This window comes from Cheilinus undulatus, linkage group 18 (assembly GCF_018320785.1).
Source record: "Cheilinus undulatus linkage group 18, ASM1832078v1, whole genome shotgun sequence".
NCBI classification, from domain to species: Eukaryota; Metazoa; Chordata; class Actinopteri; order Labriformes; family Labridae; genus Cheilinus; species Cheilinus undulatus.
In genome coordinates this window covers 36,144,503-36,165,586 of record NC_054882.1, presented here as the reverse complement: position 1 = coordinate 36,165,586, position 21,084 = coordinate 36,144,503, and the positions used below count along the sequence as shown (strand labels likewise).

Genomic DNA, 21,084 nt, shown 5'->3' with positions numbered 1-21,084 from the left:
CAGAAGAGAAAGGAAATTGTGTTTTTTTTCTTTTTGTAATGGATAACTCTTACGAAAGAGTAATCAACAGTACTTGATTTCTAAAACTAACAAACAGCAAAAAAGTAATTTGAATACTGTAATGGATTATTTTAACAGATTACCCCCTTCAACTTAATTGAGATAAGTTAGGAAATATTCACTAGGATTTTAAATGGTTGCAGTGGGTTGTGGGATGCGGAGTTCCCTCACTCCCAGAACAAAAGGTACATTTGTCTTTGAATCTTACCTTTTCACTGCAGCTTTTGCATTGAGTCAAACGTTTCCCAGTCATGACTATTCAGGTTAACCTGACACATCAGACGGATTTGTTTCACAAATCCATCTGGAAAACCTCCAACAGACTGTAACCTGACACGCCTCAATAGGAAATGTTTGAGAAAAGGCAGAGGCTTTGAAAAAATTAGGAGTGTGATTGGATGAACGTTCTGTCTGTCACATCTCTACGGGCCAATCAGAGCAACAAAACATGTGACGTAGCCGCTATTGAGCTGCGCGTGCGCAGCTATCGAAGAATAATGCGAAACATGGCGACTGTAGACATTTAAGTACTCGACTTTTGTTGTTTTTGAAAAGAAAACAACTCACTGCTGTTCTTTGTTCATCTTTTAACGAAGAAATGTCGTCAAGTTCAATGCTAAGCTCTCCCACCATAATTGCATCAGCCTCTTGCTGCTGTTAGTTTACGTCACGACTGCGCCTGAAAGTACTGCCCCTCATCACTGATTGGTCTTGTCATTTTCTAATCCAAAACAGTTCAGATGGGAGATTTGCAAGATGGATTTGCCAGTGAAAAACAAGGAAACGGGCGTATCCATCTGCTCTGCAAGGTTACACGGACTGTGTTTGGGAAAGGGCAGAGCATTTGAAAAGTAAACCTGGAGGTGATTGGATGAACATTCTGTCTGTCACATCTTTACTGGCCAATCAGAGCAACAAAACACATGACGTCATTGACGCTACCAAGGAGTTACCTCCATAGAGAAATGCATAACCTGAAGCATGGCGACTGTAGACATTTCAGTACACGACTTTTGTCTTTTTTAAAAAGAAAGCAACTCTCTGCTATTCTTTGTTCTTCTTTTAACGAAGAAATGTTGTCAAGTTCTGATAAAACTGGCACTTCAGCAGCATCTACACTAATTGGACCGGCCTGTTGTGTCTGCTTGCTTACATCACAACTCTGCCACTCAACTCTCGAAAGTCCTGTCACTTTCTAACCAGCCCAGACTGTTCAGATGGGAGCTTTGCAAGATGGATTCACCAGTGAGAAACACAGAAATGGGCGTATCCATTTGCTTTGCAAGATTATATTCAGGTAGCCGGTTTCAAGAATTGAACATATTTAACAGAAATTTACTAATGGAACCAGAGCCACTTAAAAAATGGTCATCTACTGTTGAGCTCTATATTGTATGTCCTGAAAACATTGTCATTTCATCTGTAGTACATTTTCAACATGTTTGCACATTAATGAACACACTCTCACAATTCCAGTATTCATTTTATCCCTTTTTTTATTTTACACAACATAACAACACAGTACATGTTGTCTTTTCTGTACAGAAGCTTTCCAGGAGCTTGTGACGAACACAGGCTGCAGTATACCAATGTCAGTGAAAAGCTCACAGGGTTTTTAATCATCTTTTTTTTTTCCTTTCCTTTAAAAAATATCAATTTCATAAGAGGTCTGTTAAAGTCTTCACCTGTTTGTTACTTTTTGTCTCAGTTTGTGTTTGTCTACATGTCAGGAAACATCTGTACTCCTCAGTAGGTAAGAAAGGCTATTAGTGAAATCTCTCTTCCTTTGTTTGGCCCCTCCGTCCTAATCCTTCGTTTGTGGTTGGATGGAAAGTCCGGTTACATCACCTGTCAGAGGGTCTGTTAGTGCAAAAGAAGGCACCGACTGCTATTCTCTTGCCACCGTATTGATACACACTTCCAACGGGTGTGTGAATGTAAGAATGGTGTGCTTTCAAGTTCCTTATTGTTTTTTATACGTCTTTTTTTCCTGTAATAATTCCCTTTTTGTGTTTTTTTTTTTCAGATAAGGTGACAGTGATTCTGGAAAATGACGTGGCGTACCCATTGTCTTGTTTTCTTTTTGTGCTATAAGTGGAACCAATGAGACAACTCGAGGACGCTACGAGACAACGCGAGTTCGCTGAATGATTGAGTGAAAACGGATAGGAAACTGTCAAAGTGAAAAATCTGTAAACCGAACAGAAGAGTTTGGAGAAAAGTTATGAAAATGATAAAAAAAAAAGAAAAAAGTTCAATCACACTTTCACTCAGAAACACTCAATCAACCCACACATCTATAAACAAAACTTTCAACAGGAACACACACTGAAAAACACACATTCTAACACACACAGGCATTCAAGTGATGCCAACACACTTTTCTCACACACTTCAAAACAAATTCAAACCAACACACACAGTCACACACAGAACTTCACACATGCATACAAAAGTTGATGAATAAACAAAAGTTTTTTGATGGTTGCTGTCTCATTCAAGTTCAGACGGTGCTTTCTAGAATCCAGTCCGAATCGCACCGCCCTCTGTCTGAGTCCCCGTCCCCATCTTTTGGGAGTAACATCCCACTCATTGATTGGCTCCTTTTGTTCCGCATTATGCGCCCTAATTTGGGCACTCCCCCTCCACCCTGATGGGATGAGTGAGTCTTTGAATCGCCTCCTTCACTGAATGAGTACCTCCTCCTTGCCCTGCTCCTTCCTCCCTCCTCCGCTGGAAGAGTCTTGTACTTGGTGGAGGCAGAGACCGAGGAGCCGGCTCGAGGAGCCCTGCGCAGGATGGGCGTCTCTCTGTATCGGACGGAGGGGACGGGGCTTGGGGTGGCAATAGGGCTGGAGAAAGGGGACGGTGCAAAGGGGGGTGGGGTTTGGTTGAGAGATGTTGAGTTATTGCGGTTGGTGTTGAGATTCTCCAGAGGAGTGGATGAGGGGAGGAGAGCTGAGGAGGACGAGGAAGGAGGGCGAGGGGAAGGGGAGGTGAGGTTTTCAGGAGTAGCTGAGGCGTTTGAGCATACTGAGCCTGGCTTACTCGGTGCGGGCTTCCGCTTTGGCTTGGCTAGTGAACCGTTGGTGGCTGTGGGTGAAGAGACGCTAGCTCTCTCATCACCCGCTTTTTCCCGCTCCCCACTTCCAGCTGTTGGGCTCTTGGCTGCCCAAGACTGGCTCAGAATGGATGTAGCTGTGGAGCAGTCAGGCAGGGAAGAGTCAGAGGACTGAGTCATGGTATCCTTCCCCCCTCCTCCTCCTGCCGCGCTCCTTTTCTTTGAGCCCCCTGAGAGGTCGTCTAATCCAATTGAGCCGTGTTTAGAGGCGCTGGGAGTCACCGTGCATCCTTGTGACTGTGAGCCGTTGGTCTGTGAGTGAACATTGGTCATAGACAGAGAAACGCCTTTCCCTCCCTCTCCAGGATGGCACACCTGAAGAAAAACACAAGAAAGTCATCACGTGCAATTGTTTTGTGACACTTATTGTTTCATCAAGAATTACTTCCTGTTATTTTAACTTGCATATTATCTGCATATTAATGAATGCATGCAATTCTCACCCTTTCTTTACATAATGTCTTATAAGTTTTACAGGTAAATTGCATACTTATAAATCTCAACCTAGTGTTTCATCAATTTTTTGTTCTCATGCCACATTAGTTATAAATAGAAACATTATTTAGACACAATGTTTAGCTCAAGTTTGAAAAATGTTTTCTAACCCCTGTGGTTAAGCTGGAAATCAAATCCTACTCAAAACAAAGTGAGCTGAGAAGAGCATACTCTATTTTGAAGTGCTTTATGAGCATTGTTATACCTTTAACAGTGCACTCATTGTATCCCAGAATGCATCATAAAAGTAGTTAAGAACCAATGATCAGTATCCAATAGGAGTAAACCACTAAAAATAGAAAAAAAAAACCAAAACAAAACAAAACAAATATGACAGTGCCACCAGTGCCAGTTGAAAGTATTGATCTTAGGTGTTTGCAAACCCCTATTAAAGAACTAACGAAGTAAAGGAAGAAGCCCGGCAAAACAAAATTCATGAAGAAAAGTTTGCTTCTATAGATAGAGCTGCAAAGCAGCAAGAGCTGCCAGCCTGCTCTCCTTTTCCTTATCTCCTACTGGGACGAAGATATTACCATTGCTAATACATTTTAAAGGCTATGCATGAACCTGGAGAAGTAGAAAACACCAGCTACAAGCTTGTATTAAAGCACTCTGCTCCAGCTCTGTTGCACTGCCCCATCCTGTGTTTACATTAGCTTGTCTGTAGTACTTCTCTGACAAACATGAGCTGTGATTTTGCACTATTTAATAACAACAGTGCAGTGTTAATTACCTAAAACTATGACTAAAAATGTTCGTCGACAGCCTTTTCCTTTTCCACTAAAACTGACAAAAAGTAAGTTTAGTCTTCATCAAGATGACTGGACTAAAATGTAATTTAGTTTACATCAGACATTCAAAATTTGTGATATTTCTCCACTGTCGGTTAATCTGTCAAAAAACAATGCAGCTGTATCTATTCTGCCTCTCAGCTGTAGAAAGCAGGGACCCCAGGTTTTGCAGGGTGCATTGAACACACTACCATGATTTAGTACCAGATTTAGGCAAGAAAATAAATGCTTGGACTAAAAGTAAAGACTAAAATGTGAGGAGTTTTATGGAGTAAAACTAGACTAAAATGTCTCGAGTTTCCGTCGACTCATACTAGACTAAAACTAAGAGGATAAAAATGACTAAAATGGGACTTAAACTAAAATGCATTTAATTTAAAGACTAAAATTAAGACTAAAATTAAGAATAGCTGCCAAAATAAACACTGCAAATGTGTCACAGCACACTTCTTCAATGATTAACATGATACATTTCTCTAAAATGCACGTATTAATTTGCATTTTACATTGTGTTTATACATATCATTTCAAATCAAGGAGATATTCGGCTATTCATTTTTGTGATATTTTTTATTTTGCAGGGTTTTTTTTTAATTTTCCTTCTTTTAATATATCATCGGCTATACCAAATATCACAGAGTAGCTCGATTGAACAAACTATAAGCGGCACTAATGTTATTTAAAATATTAATAAATCAGGGAAACCTAGAATTATAAATCTGGGACTTTGTGTCACTCTTTATTGCTGAACTGAACCTGTACTGATCTGAGACCTCTATTCACCCCTAGTTTCCAAGCAATTTTCCCACATGCAAAAGCTTTATTGAGTGTTAAGTGACATTTGACAGCTCTGATGTAGGCAGAGACACATTAAAGGTTTGTTTTTTTTGGCTGAAATTTATGACCTGTTTCAAAAAAGTGCAATGTATTTACAGGACCAGGGCCTTTCTGTGCAGAGTTTGCATGTTCTCCCTGTGCATGCGTGGGTTCTCTCCTGGTACTCCGGCTTCCTCCCACCACCAAAGACATGCTTGTTAGGATAACTGATGACTCTAAATTGGCCGTAGATGTGAATGTGAGCGTGCTTGGTTGTCTGTCTCTATATATCAGCCCTGCGATTGACTGGCGATCAGTCCAGGGTGTACCCCACCTCTTGCCCAATGACAGCTGAGAAAGGCTCCAGCACCCCTGCAACCCCTAACAGGATAAGTGGTATTGAAAATGGATGGATGGATGGCATTCACAGGAGAGCAATAGCTTTAAAAGTATGTTGATCACAGATGCTTCAGAATGGTCTTTATGCACAATTAAAATGTGTCATGAAAATATTTATCTGCATTTATTTTAATTAACACAGCAATTCTAATATTTATTTTTTTCTTTTAGGGTGAAAACATGTTTAGAGAATTAGTAATGGGTGAAAATTGACTGTTATTGTCTTTTTCATAAGACCATCCACCTATCCATCCATCCATCCATCATCTGACAATACATAAAGATGATTTGTATTCATAAATATAATACTTACCATGTAAGAGGAGAAGGTTCTAATGTTATCTGTTATTGGTTTGTGTTTATTTTTGCTGCATGTTGTGGTTGTGCAATGGCGCTGACATCACTGTCAGAGGCCGGAGTGGAGTACTCTGACAGTGATGTCATTGTACTGATGAGTGCAAACCACTAGTGACACTTCACTGTGTAAGACATAGGGACTAGGGAGCAAGTATGGGATTTAGACACAACCGTTCTGTTTCCAAGTTCTCTTTATGATCATTTAAATAAGGTGATTAGGTGGTCAGTGTTCCTGGTAAAAGAAATAAAAAAAACCTAGAAACATTCAGACAGCTGAAAGGAAGATTCAAAACCAGGAAAATGCTAAATTGTCTCATGATTAGTATTGTGAAAAACTGCTTTAGCATATAAATCTTTTGTAAATTCTAGTAATTGTATGCAAAATATAACTATGAACTCAATATTGTCTAAGAATTCAAAGTTTTAAAATGTAAGTTACCATGGGGAATTTAAATTTGAACATCTTCTGCAGAAATAGTCTTCACAGCAGTCAGAGAGAAATGGTAATAAAGCTATATAGACATGATGGGATTTGGTTGGAAGCTGTGATATACTGAAATTTAAATGGACAAAAACGTCTACTGACTGTAATTCAGTTCATCAGAATAAGAGCAGACTGGCATACAGCCACCATGTGAATAATGCCAATCTTCCCCCTGTAATGAAAAGCTCTTTCCTTTTATTCTCTTTCCTTTATAGCCAGAGTGGATTAAATGAGACAGACAGAGACCCACCTTGTACCGTATCATCAGGATAATGATGAAAACGAGCACAGAGGCCACTATTATCCCTCCGATGATGATGATCATGGTCCCACCGAGAAACTGAGACTGCATAAAATGACACCTCATATACTCCGACTCGGTGGTGAACTGCACACAGCCAACCACACGAGTTGCTGTCAGAGAGGTGATGACATCATCATAGATGGCCAGCACGCAGAGGTCGTACTGGGTTCCTGCCGCCAGGTTGTTGACCAGAAAGTTTTTGCTGGATGGGGGAATCATTCTGTAAATGAGAGAGAGAGAGATGGAGGAAGAAGCATTTAATTTTTGACAGCATCAGTAATTCAGATATTTTATGAGGAAGGAAAGTCACTATTCAGCATGTTGACATAAGGCACAGGCATCAAACTCAAGGCCCGGGGGCCAAATCTGGCCCGTGGAACGATTATATCCGGCCTGCAAGATCATATCATATTTGTATTATAACTGGCCCACCAGTATGAGGTCTGTATGAGGCCCTGTCGTAGTTCATGAACATTGGAGGTTACTGGTTGACAAAACTCATGCCGGCGGGAGAAGAATCATCGTCCCTGCCAAGAGTTGATGTTTTTGAGTGTGGCTCTTTGCTCTTGTTTTATTAAAGAAAATGGACCAGTCATGATCAAAATGCCTCTAGACCAGAGCTACATCTGAGCTACAGCAGGGGCGACTCAGTAGTTAGAGTCAGTTGCCCTGCAATTGGAAAGTTTTGGGTTTAATCCCAGGCTCCGGCTGCAATTTGCTCACACTGCTTTGTTGGTGGCGTGTAAATGGGTATGGATATACATGGATGGAATTAGCTAATACTAATGGCCAATTTGGGGCCGCGGGGGTTAGCGCTGTTGCCTCACAGCAAGAGAGTCCCTGGTTGGCTTCCCAGTCAGGGCCTTTCTGTGTGGAGTTTGCATGTTCTCCCCATGCATGCGTGGGTTCTCTCCAGGTACTCTGGCTTTCTCCCACCACCAAAAGCATGCTCATTAGGTTAATTGGTGACTCTAAGTTGGCCGTAGATGTGAGTGTGAGCGTGCCTCTACACGTCAGCCCTGTGATTGACTGCCGACCATTTCAGGGTGTACCTTGCCTCTTGCCCAGTGACAGCTGGGATAGGCTCCAGCTCCCCAGCGACCTAAAACTGGAAAAGCTGTATATAAAATGGATGGATGGATAATGGCCAATTCTATAGAGTTACTTCTTCCATAAATATAGAATGAATGGAGTAAAATGGTGTACATGGGTAAGTATGACCTGCGGTGTAAAAGCAGCACCATTCAAGCTTTAGTCCATTTACAGCAGCATATTTACAGAACAACTAGACCCTGCCAGTGTCACAATCTCATGCTGAGGCTGGTCAGGAGAAGCGCGGCAACATCTTTCCCATTATGAAAACTTTCAGGCCTGTTCTTTGCTATTCATTTAATAAAACCATGTGATCCAGTTCTGATTAAAATGGCCGCTACACTATAGCTACATCCAAGCTAATCGGTACACCAGCAGCAACCACTGCTACCGGCTTCCAGCACAACTAAACCCAAACTGTGCTCGTTCTCCTCAAATCCAGCTGATTGGTTCAGTCCGTTGTCAGACCTGTCACGATAGTTTCAGACTGGAGCTTTGCAAGATGGATTTACCTGATGGCAGAAATGGAATCTGGCCAATTTGTCTGATTAACAAGTTAACAGAGACTCCACTGGAAATAATAACAGCAACAGTATATATAGCTTAGCATATGTTCTTTAAATACAACAATGTGTGGGGGAAGCTGCTTTGTTTAAATGCAGTCCATTGACCATCTACAGCCTACTTTATAAACATTCCCTCGGCTTTGTTTCCTAATTGCCTAAAACGTCATCCCCCAGGAGAAAAAACAAAACATTGCTTAAAGAATATAAGTTAAATCCTGACCTAGATACAATTAAAGGACTAAAAATAAAATGCTAAACAAGGATGGAGAAGTGGAAAAGAATCAATGCATACATCTCCAAGGTGTATAGCTGGATACTGAATAGGGTAAAACAAGAACCAATTAGTCAGCAGCAGAACAGAAGACCAGTTAAATAGTGCATGAAACTTAGCTGTTTCATGCAGATGCACCTTGAGTCTGTACACATCAAGCATACATGCACAATAGTTCTGAGCTGAATTTAGACCTGCTACATGACAAATAGAAAGGTAGTTTGCCACTTTGACTTCAAGCTGGTAATTTCTTGCTGGACATTTGTCACACTGACTAGATGATATGCACATTTGTCCTTGAGTTTTCCTTAAAGGGCTTGTCAGCTTTCCAGGATTCTCTCATTAAATTGCTAATGAAATTCCTCATTAAAACCAAAGAGGGTGGTTAGAGCAGCTCGTGGTCTCAAGTGCATGGAGAGGCGCAAAGGGCTTTTTAGGCCAGGTTAAGCATCTGGTTTAGAGTTCAAGTTAAGTGAGGGTTAGGAGGTATGTTAATGGTTAGTATTAAGAGCAAGGGAATGAATGTAATGCTAGGTCATTAGCCTACTCCCTGTGGAAAAACAGTACAAGGCTTTAAAAGAGTGGGTGTGCACCAGTATGTGTGTGTGTGTGAGCATCTATACGACCCCATGAATACTAATAGGAGCATCTGAATGTTGGCTGACCATGACTGTTCTCCCCTCTGCTTTCCTTGATGATTTTATCTCCAAAGTCCTCCCTTCCTTAGCACACACACACAAGCACAACCACACACACACCCAAAGTGACATTGAAGTGTGTAGGTTAATGATAGGAGCGAGTGTCACTGGCACCTACAAGCTCAGATACAAGCAGCTACATTTGTATATGCATACACAGACAGACAGAGATTAATTCCCCTATTATTGCTAGGGCTTTGGGCTTCATTTGTTTGTATGAATATAAATGTGTGGTTTTGTGTTACACTAGCCAAGAAAGGCATATAATCTTAGAGGAAAATAATGTGTTTATTTTATAACTGCGTGGCCTGCGCATGCTGAGATCATCTTTTTTATTCTTGCAGGCTTAAACACCGCCATACTCTCAGAGTAAACAGTGACTGTTTACACGCTCATTAAGGCTGTATGAACCAAGCATATGCTTTGAATAAATAAAAAAATAAATATGTATGTGTTTTTAAAAAAGCTAAAGGTGCACACATATACAGATGGTACATCCATACACAAACACTGAAAACATCTAATCAACCTGAAGTTACAGCACAAGGGCTACGCGGTTTGGCCTGAAATGCACATTATTTCATTTTTCTCCTTGTGGTTTAGTTTAGGTAGTAAGTTGATTTGTATCAGGGACCATGTACACAATAACATGAGTCTCAATAGACATTGTACCTGATTTAGCTTACTTGCTAACCCTGGGCAGCCTCATAAAGACAACAGTGGTGATAGGGCTGGCAGCTTCCCAATAATATACATCATGCAGTGGCTGCAATACAATATGCTTTGTGATGCACATTGATTCGAGGTAATAAACATGACATAATAAACACATGGGGCTCTATTTTCGTGGCGCAGCGCAGGGTGGCGCAGGGTGGCGGAGCGTGGCGCACCCCGCACAGTGGTAATTTCGTCCGGCGCACCACCGTGTGCAGCCAATTTGGCAATTTGGTAGACCGGGCTGCGCCGAGATGGGTGTGGCGGCACACCAGGGGGAGGTGTCGACAGATTCAGCTTGGCACAGTGACAATTTCGAGCCAAAACACTGCGCTGAAGGTGCGCTGAAAGCCTGCCAGCTCCAACCTGGTCTATTCTCGGCGCAGGCGAAGCGCGCCCGGTGTAGTGGTAATTTGGCTGACAGGTGCGCAGTGCGCACACGTCACCAAAACCTCACAGGCAGGTTTCCAGAGTGTCAGGCACATTTCAGTGCAATAAACAATCACAGCAACCACTGTTTAATGTAACCGTCTGAACCAGCATATACATTTGCACTATATAAATTGTCCCGTCACATCTGATGTCAGATCAAAGATGTTTGTCATGCGTAATTGAAACTCAACCTGATGGCAACTGGCAGTGATAAAAACTAGTGAGTTCACATCTCTCAGCCAACCACAAACAGCCACGGCATCTGATACGGAGTATATATTCGGCTTCTCTCATCTCATAAAATTCAAAAGAAAAAAGAAAAAAGAGAGAGACGCTTGCTGAATAAATGTAAGTCAGTCGGTGTCTTAAGGATTTACCTGTGATTGAATCTTTATTCTTAACGTGATCTAAAAAGATGGAGTACATTGTTGCAAGGAGGATGAGGAGGAGATACCGGGAGAGAATATATCACCAAAGGTTCTCCTATTTGGCGATGACAGAGCAGGAATGCAGGTGGATCACAAGCATGATGCCTGGATTAGCCTGCTGCTGGGTTTAATGTAATTGTCACTTCATTTTGTACTCCTATTCATGACACAGGAACAGATTACATCTGTCCTGCGAGGTCGTCCACACGGTGACGTGCATCATGAACTCTGATGCACAGCCCGGTGGCCACTGTGTGCCTTCTTTGCTCTGACAGCTTTTTTTTTTGGCCCTTCTCCTTACATCATTGAACCGTTTTTTTTACATTGGCCAGCGGTTCTCAGAATATCTGGGCAAACTTGATTGACAATATTAGTAACTTCCTCCCAGGCAGTTTTTGCATCATCAGCCCGTGGAGGTCTGTTAGCATTACCATATATTCTGGTACTGCAAGCTTGGACCTCCCGGACCAGCACATCAGTTTCCTCCTGGGAGAAGTTTGGCTGCCTGGAGCTGCTGCTGCTGTCTTCCTCCATGGTGGTGGCGAGGTGAAATTGGCACTGCGCTTTGCCCGCAGCGCATTTAAAGGCAAGGAGAGGCGTTCATTTGATTGGTGAAGATTACACTCGACTGTGTTAAACCCACTCACGCCTTCTCTCCTCCCTCTTTGCCACTTGCGCCGGTGGGAGGGATGGAGGCGTGAGTGCGCCACGCTGCGCCGGACTGCGCTGTCCACGAAAATTGCAAAATGCCCTGGACACACCCTGTTGGCGCGGCACAGGTGCGGCGCAGGGCAGGTGCGCCGCGCCTGCGCCTGCGCCTGGTCTACGAAAATAGAGCCCATGGGCCGCACGGTGTCACAGGGGTTAGCGCTGTTGCCTCGCAGCAAGGAGGTCCCTGGTTCGCTTCCCGGTCAGGGCCTTTCTGTGAATGGCATGCGTGTGGGTTTTCTTTGGGCACTCCCACTTCCTCCCACCAACAAAAACATGCTCATTTGGTTACCTGGTGACTCTAAAATTGGCTGTGAGTGTGCCTGGTTGTCCGTCTATATGCCAGCCCTGTGATTACCTGGCAACCAGTCCAGGGTGTACCCTGCTTCTCGCCCAATCACAACTGGGATAGGCCCCAACGGGATAAGCAGTGTAGAAAATGGATGGATGGATAATAAACATGTCCTATGTTGAATTCACCACAGCTACTCCTCTTTAGAGGATAACATAAGATATATAGTTTTAAGGGTTTCACACTTTAAAACACAAAGGGGCAAATCCATTAATGAATAGTTCAGGTTTTGAGTGTTTTTTAGGTCCAAAAAAGGCAAAAAAGTTGGTCCAATGGTCCAATTTAACACCAGATTAAACCAGGTATTAAAATCAGACCTATTTCAGTGCATGTTTGGCATTGAGATGTTTTGATTTCATGTCATGTGGGGGTTCACCATCCCCAGGTTCGGTTGGCCCTCCCCACCTGGAGGGAAGTCCCGCCCTCCTCTCCTGATCTTTCTCTCTGCTGGAAGTTGAGAGAAAGATCAGGAGAGCCACATCCATTAAGCCACATCCATTTCCTGAGAGGAACGGAGTCAGACAGCTCAGTAGCATTTAAAGCAACAGACACAGAAACAGCTCGTTCTGAGCAGGGCTGAAACAGAGGGGTTTTTAGACATGCAAATCCAATACTGGAGTGTTTTTTCAGAAACAAACTTCACAGGCATGTTTCCGGGACCTCTGAGACCAACATAAACTTGTCTTAAAAGGGTAAAATATGTGACCTTAAACTGATAAAATGTAGATGTTTTTGAAGCGGAGTTTAACACTATACAGAATAACTTTTCTCAGCTTTAAATAACCAATGACTAATTTCCAAACATACTAGTTTGTGTTATTACATTTTGTTCTGTGTGATTAGTAACAACAGCAGAGGTACAGATGTGTGTGCATGCTTCCACTCTCTAAACTGCTTATAATCCTAATAATATCTAATGTGCTGACAGGTATGTGTTCTGCTGCATGTCTCTGCAAGGGTTCTCAGTGGGAAAATTGTAAATTTCTGTTTTTCTGTCTCACTCTGTCATTGTGGTGCTGCAGGTCTAAGTGTCAGTGTTTGCAGCAGCACCTTGACTGTCTGACAGGTCTCATATTATTACCAGCTGATCCTCTGTAGCAAAGACATGCTTCTAGATAGTTTAAATAAAGTGATATAAAATGAAGGTTGAGTGGTTTCAGTGGATAATCTACTGCTGTGAAAACCTTTTATCTCCAAATCATCAACAAAGCTGTAAACACTGCATTTTTCTGCCAACACAGATTTCTATTTAATGTTGTATTTCTCTGAAAAATGAGAATAATCTTTAGAATGTTAAAAGCACACCTAATCTCTACAAAAATAGAATCAAAACTTTTTGGAAAGGCACTGGTAAGTTAATCTTATTAATTAATTTTAACTTTAAAGTCATGCATTTTCCAAAACACATACACAGACATATTTTCATTTCGTGTTTTGATGATGGCCTCTCGTCTCTTTCACATTGTTTCAAATACGTCTTTACAGTTCCCTATGTTTAGAATGACACATAAACATGATGGAAGAACTTCTCTGGAGTGGAAAACCCTCTAAAAGCATTAATTTTCTCCCTTGATGACTGTACTGTGCTAACTAAGTGGAAACTATATATGACATGCTGTGTAAGTGGCCAGAAGACTGTCCACTTCAGTCCATTAACCCTCTATTATTAGTGTTTGGTAGACCTTATTCAACTGTTTAAATGTCGCTAACATCAATCCATCCATTTTCTTCCACTTATCTGGAACCAGGTAATGGTGGTAGCATATTAAAGGTCATATATTATGAAAAACACACCTTTTCAGCCTTTCAGCCGCCCCCAGGTTAGGTTGGTCATCCCCCTAGGAAGAAAGTTCAGCCCACATCCACTTAGCTATATCAATTTCCTGAGTGGGGCGGAGTCAGACAGCTCATTAACATTTAAGAAACAGAAAGCTCATTCTGAACAGGGCTGAAACAGACTGGTTTTTAGACATGCAAATATCCAATACTGGAGTGTTTTTTCAGCAACAAACTGCACGGACATGTTTTGTGGACCTAAGAGACCGATATAAACCTGACTTAAAGGGGTAAAATATGTGACCTTTAAGCAAGTCAACCCAGATGTGCCTCTCACCAGTGACACTTTTAGCTCCACCTTGGAGATCCCTAGTTGTTCCCAAGACAGAATGGGTATAATTTTTCTACATTTCTTGGTCTCCCTGGGGTCTCCTTCTAGTTGGACATGTCTAGAGGACCTCCAACAGCAGACCACCAGCAAATCCAAATCTGAATCCCCTAAACTGGCTCCTTTACATGTGCAGCTCTGCTCTTTGCAGCTCCCTCTGCATGTCCAAGCTGGCCATATATGAAGGATGGAACATAGATTGATTTATAAATTAAAAGCTTTGTTATTCAGCTCAACTCCCTCTTCACCACATCAGGCCAGCTCAACACCTATGCCCTGTGGACATGGCACCAATCGCGCTCCAAAACGATATGATTATAACTAGAAAAAACATTTCCATCCGTAGAAATTGCATGGAATTTCATGACAATAATGGTATTTTAATTAAAAATCCCTGAGAATTGACATAACCTTGTTAGGGTATAATGTTTCAGCCACGTCTGTGTCTACGTATGCTACATGATTCCTCCTCCACACTCCAGATTAGATTGCATTAAAACTAAATCTATCCAAACAGATGCTCACACCCATGAAACTCACGTTGCATAGCCTGTTTTCATTGTCAACATGTAAGTCAAGCTGTCATCATTTATAATTCACAGACACAAGATACAACCAGGGTGCTGATAAGGTGTTTAATGTTTGGGCCCTGTTATGTATGTATAGTGAATAAACAAGATGCATTTTCATGCAAATGAGTGGCTTTTCTTTGTTGTCTTGCATATCATTATTTCTTGACTGTGTGAGCCGTTAGCATTATGAACTCATCCAAAGTGACTCATTCATTGTGGCTAATTTCTTTGTGTCTGAGCTGGATCTTGCTGCCAGTATTTGAAGCCCTACAGTGGGCAGATGATTGCCTTGGCCGAGACTATTACACTAATCTATCTACTCTGCTCTGCCAAGCCCTCAGCCTGTGTGTCTGTGTGTGTGTGTGTGTGTGGTTGTGGGTCTTTTTGGGTTTCAAACACTTTCTATGTGCGTGCACCTCAGGGTCTGCATTTGTGTACATGTCTATATGAGTCTCCAGTATATGTGTGTGTACTTGCTTTTGTGAGAGTTCCATTATAGTAATCTTCTCCTCCCATGGCAGCCTCCTCTTCCCAGTGGCTGAAACTGAGTCTGGCCGTCTGCCAACATCCATCACTGATACAGCACTACAAGCTGGTCAACCCTCAGTCTGCGTATGTGTGTGTGCAGAGATGTGAGTGTGTTTGTGAGTCTGTTAATCAACTTAAGCTTTTCTCACTCCAGCCGGGACAAAGCCAGTAGGACAATGCGATCTCCATTAGTTGCTCTCATCTGTTTGACTCAAGACAAATGACTGCCTCTATGCACAGAACAGTGAACTATGATACCAGATTGTTCTATTTCAGGCCATTTCACTTGATTACGGATTGGACAAAGCCTACGGGCCAAAAACATGCATTATTCCAGGAAGGGAAAAGGGTATTTGTGGCAGAAATTCAACACACAAGACCGGGGCTTCTAGGGTCGAGCTGGAGCACTGCGATAAGGGGCCAGGGCTTCTAATAACTCAGCTGTGTGTCATCCCTCAGCAGCTGCCCCAGCAGCAGAGCCCAGCCTGGCCATGTGTGACAAATTCCAATGTTTTTAAATGATAAAAACTGCTCTGGGCTAGCTCATTAGTAGTTTGATGTAACTCCAAGGGAACAATGTTTTTGCAAATCATAAGGGAAGTTCAAGTTGTACAGATTTTCATGTTGACGGCTGAATTCATTTGTAAGGGACACTTAAGCTGAGGTCAGACTAAACTTTTTTGCCTTTATGATGGTCGCCATGTCTGATTAGATGATCACAGAGCCAAAACTTACAGACTACATGTAAGTAAACAATCAGTCATGACTGATTTTATAACCTTGGAAAAAAGAGAGGCTTGGCCAGATTACACCTGGAAGACGACTGTAAACCAGTGTTACTCAACCCAGCTTAACCAAAGAGCCAAAATTTTGAAAAATACCTGCAAGAACCACAATCTAAGTGGTGAAAAGTGGCATAAACAGCTTGAAGTAGCAATAGCAATAAGTTAAATGTGGCAAAAACAACAAAAAGGGGTGAAAAGGGGCACGAATGGGGAGGAAAGTAGCAAAAATTGGTGAAAAGCTACAAAGAAAGAGTTAAAGATGGCATAATGGGCAAAAAATAGGCAACAAGTGGTATTTAATGGCAAAAAGTAGCTTAAATTGGTGAAAAGTGGTTAAAAAATAGCAAAAATTGAATAAAGGTGGTAAAAAGAAGTGATTAGATGGGCAAAAACTAGGGAAAAAAAGTGGTTTAATGACAAAAGGTAGCTTTAATGGGTAAAAATGGGGAGAAAAATGGTGAAAAAAGGAAAAAAAAGTGATAAAAGTTGCAAAAAATGGTAAAAAGTTGCAAAAAAGTGGTTAAAATGGGCAAAATCTAGAAAAATATGATAATAAATGGCAAAGCGTTGATTAAATAGATGAAAAGTGGCAAAAAAATGGTAAAAAACAAAAAGGGCAGAAAGTTCCCTTTTTTAAAGTTTTCTTGGGAAATAATATTTAACATTAAGACATAAAAGAGCCACCATAATAATAAAAGAGCCACATGCTGAGTATCACTGCTGTAAACAGTCTAACTGTATGTAAAAAGCTATACTGTATTTGTTTGTCTATCCAAACTTCATGATGAATGCTTTGCCAGCTTATTGCAGTGCTATTGGCAGTGACTCACCAGTTGCTATTTCATTTCTCTTTTCAGTCATGGTAGCCCCCCTGTGACACATAAAGGTAGAGCTTGACATTGTTGCATCTCACAGCACCAACATCAGCTTTCTTTCACTTGTCTGTTTGTTCTGTTTAAATTTGCAGCTGCTGTGCGTGCAGAGCACTCGCTTTCATTGGTCAGAAAAGACTGAACAATTCCTAGAAGGTGGGACTCAAATCAAACATGATAGATTTTCTGCCAAAGGGGCATGAGGTGTCTCAGACACAGTCATGATTGTTGTTTAGTATGACACACTGCACAAGATGAAATCACAGATTTTCAGGGCCCATGGGTCCTGAATACAGCTGCACTATAATCATTCTGAAAATATGTAGTCTGATGTCAGCTCTAGACTCTAAGTAGCATCGTACTTTAACTTCTGAATCTAAGATATAAATCTAAGATGAGGTTTCATCCTGTATGTTATGGAGTGATGTTAAAAGTGATCTAAATTTTCTTGCAACATTTCGCAAAGCATGAATAAAGAACTAGTATATATCTCTTTGTCTATTCTGTAAATACATTTTAATATATGCATAATGAAATATAAGGCTTCATTTGTGGTTGTGCCACTTAAAATACTGGTTGGCTTTTTTTAACTAATTTCAAACTAAACAGGTAAAAGCTTTGAAACATGCTGTTTCTTTTATTTTTGTTAGAAATGTTTTCAAAATAAAAGTTTTATGGCAAAATCAAATTTGGCTGACATAAAAAAGTACACCTGCCCTCCTAAGCAAAACTCTCTAGTTCTTTAACATGTGATACTACATTTTTCTAATTAGAAGTAAAATAAATATTTCAGAGCTTTAAACAAGTTTATTGTTTTACATATAATGACATGTTTTGCTGACCTGGCACACCAGATGGATGTACACATCCATCTGGAAAACCTCCCATAGATGTGTTTGGGAAAAGGCAGAGCCTTTGAAAAAAAACTTGGAGGGTAACTGGATGAACGTTCTGTGTGTCACATCTTTATGGGCCAATCAGAGCAACAAAACATGTGATGTCATAGTCCCAAACCGAGGTGCCCTGCTACCAACAGTAAACTCTATAGAGAGCTGCATAACGTGAACCATGGTGACTGTAGACATGTCAGTAAATGACTTATGTTGTTTTTGAAAAGAAAACAACTCACTGCTGTTCTTTGTTCTTCGACAAGTTCTGATAAAACTGGCGCTTTAGTAGTATCCACACTAATGTCTTCTGCGATAATTGCACCAGCGTCTTGTCACTGCTTACTTGCTTCAGGACTCCACCACCCCCGAAAGTACTGCCCCTTGACACTGACTGGTCCTGTCACTTTCAAACTGGTCCCAAACGGTTCAGTCAGGAGCACGGCAAGATGGATTTACCAGTGAGAAACACGGAAATGGGTGTATCCTTCTGCTTTGCAAGGTTAACTTTTTTGCAGTTTTGCCACCTCATATTTGCCACTACTCAAAAAAAACAAACAAACAAACAAACAAAAAAAAACAGAGACATACTCAGACACATAGTGTTACCTTTGCTCTCATTAGAAAGTTAACACATACATTTATTAAATAAAATCAAGATTTTATGGCAAAAATATATATTTTTAGCAGTTTTACATTGGTTGTACCACCTGATATAGAAAGTGCAACCGCCCACCTGCGACTAGAAATAAGTATTTGATCTTTACTGTATAAACCATTGAACTTGTCCGGGAGTGTCAGCTGGAGTCAAATAAATACTAAATTATGCAGCAGACTTTTTTTTATCACTAAATTTCAAAATAAAATTCCCATTATTACAGTTGCACCATCCTGACATTTGAGACAAATGTTTTATTTTGATGAATTTACTAGCTTTAAAATGATAGATTTAAATAACATTTGTTTATTTCAGTGATTTCAACCATAAAATCATGCCAAAGCACTCTAATCTGAATTCCTAACAATTAAAATGACATTTTCAATAGCATCAGGAATCTGTTCGTTTGTTCGGACGGCTGAACAACCTGACATCTTTAGGGTTTGAGATGCAAAAATTTTTAACTGATTGTAATATCCAAATACTGATAATGTATTTAAAAAAAGAAGGTTTTTGTAGAACAAATTATTAGTATATTTTTTTAAATATTTATTTTTGGTCATTTTGTGCCTTTATTGGATAGAGGAGGACAGTGGATAGAGTCAAAAACAGGGAAGAGAGTGGGGAGAGACATGCGGCAAAGGGACACAGGCTACAGGGGCGCCAGCGTGCATGGATCATAGATGTGCCAGAACAAATTAATTAATGCCCTGAACTGACTAATTTTTTTTTTCCCAAAGGAAATGATTGATTTGGACATAGAAATATGCGCATCATGTCACTGACCAACATAAAGACTGAAAACAGGGAGCAAACTTGAGTATAAGTTGTTAAAACTTAGGTAGACAATAGTAAAATATTCTAAGAAACTTTTAAATTATGGATTTTTTCCTCCTAGACATTCACAATAGGAGTGTTTGAACAGAAAAAGAGTGTAGAGTTTAACAGGAATTATATCCAAATTTTGATATGGGCCTTTGATATCTAAAAGTAGCTTGTCCAATTATTTCACATAATGGTATTCAGTGCTTCTAGCAAAAGCCTCTGAAATGCAAGCTGGTCTAAAATTAAACAGCCTAAACATGGTAAACTTTGTCAAACAGAAAAAAAAAACATAATAGCATGCAAAAACAGCTTTATTATAGCTAGTGCGCTTTCAAACATGTTTAATTTATTGTTCTGTTGATATTCCTCATTCAACATCATATTTCTATGCAAATTTTGTTGAAAAACCTCACAGGAGCTAACTGCAAGGCAATTGTACATTCAAACAATTAAAAATAACTGGATAAAAAGCACAACGACAAGAGGAAAAATGGTGGTTCAACTCCTGCCCCATTACTCTTGACCTCAGAGTTAATGTGGTTTACACAGCAGATGGCACAACGCCATGCTAATAGGTCTGAGTCTCTCAGGCAGACAGAAAACATTGCAGGAGCTAGCTTCTTATCTTTGTTTTACCATGCGTAATGCCCCTGATGCCAGAGCTAATGGTTAACAAGCACCCACACAGCTTGTACTCTGAAGTGGAACAGGAACTTTGAGCCTAGGCCAGGTGGGCTTTGCTAACACCTCCCTGTCCATTTTTATTCATGAAACTCTATTGAATGTTGGACTCCAGGAGAACAGCCACTGAGAGTAAATATAAGCCTTGTGGGCCAGCAAGGGTTCAAGAAAGTGTTCAAGACTTACTCCAAACTTACAAACTGAAAGTTATTCTCACTCTTTAATTCTCTTTACCTCATAATCACACAGTAAAAAAACTCACAAAGAGAAATAGCTTGAATGTTCAGCTCCTTTATGCCTGAGTGTTCTCTCTTAAAAATGTCTAAACGAAACTAGATAGAAAAAAACACCAAACAGCCCATTTGCTTTCCCTTATCAGTAAATACTTAAACTGATTAAGGTGATGCTTGGGATTTTTACAGTTTAATGAATTACTGCTTTCAGAGAAGAAGTATGAATAAAGATAAAGATCTAATCAAAGAAAATATTATTTTAAAATGTGTTTAATGAATATCAAATTCCTCTCAGGATTTGCAGGCTAATGCAGCAGATCAAACTGAGCCTTAGCAACTGAAATCTGCAGTCAAAAGACATTTAATTACACAGAAAAATCAAAAGCTTCAAGCTGGTCTAATGAAGGTTTTCTAAAATTAATAACATGACTGTTTCATAAAGATCCATGCAGTCTCCCTCGCTGCAGAGCAGGTTAGCATTTTTAAAATTGATTAGTTTGACAGGCCACAACGAGGGATTCCCTATTCCTTTCTGAACCTTACTCGTTCATTTTCTTGCTGTAGATACCACTACTTGCTGCAACGTTTAGGGGCATTGCTACAGCTGCCTTTACTGGAGGAGGATGACTGACAGCAGGAGCATCAGCTGCAAACAAATTGATGGATTATTTTTTAAGCTCACACTAATTTGATTCACAAGGCTGTTATGTGTAATACTTAAACACTACGCCTTACTGACAGTGCTTCTCTCAGCTGCAGACATCAGAGTGTTTGGGTGGGTGCACTCACAC

The 21,084-nt window shown here is 40.7% G+C and overlaps 1 protein-coding gene across 1 annotated transcript in view; it reads right to left on the bottom strand.

Annotated features, from left to right (window-relative positions):
• Positions 1–1,553: 1,553 nt before the first annotated feature.
• The window catches only part of lrfn5a (leucine rich repeat and fibronectin type III domain containing 5a), a 190,174-nt gene continuing 170,643 nt past the window's right edge, over positions 1,554–21,084 (bottom strand). The window contains exons 9-10 of the mRNA XM_041811840.1: positions 6,774–7,047; positions 1,554–3,496 (exon numbers count right to left, since the gene is read on the bottom strand). Of these exons, the coding sequence (XP_041667774.1) occupies positions 2,564–3,496; positions 6,774–7,047 (1,207 nt within the window). The 3' untranslated portion in view covers positions 1,554–2,563. The remainder of the gene's footprint in view (positions 3,497–6,773; positions 7,048–21,084) is intronic.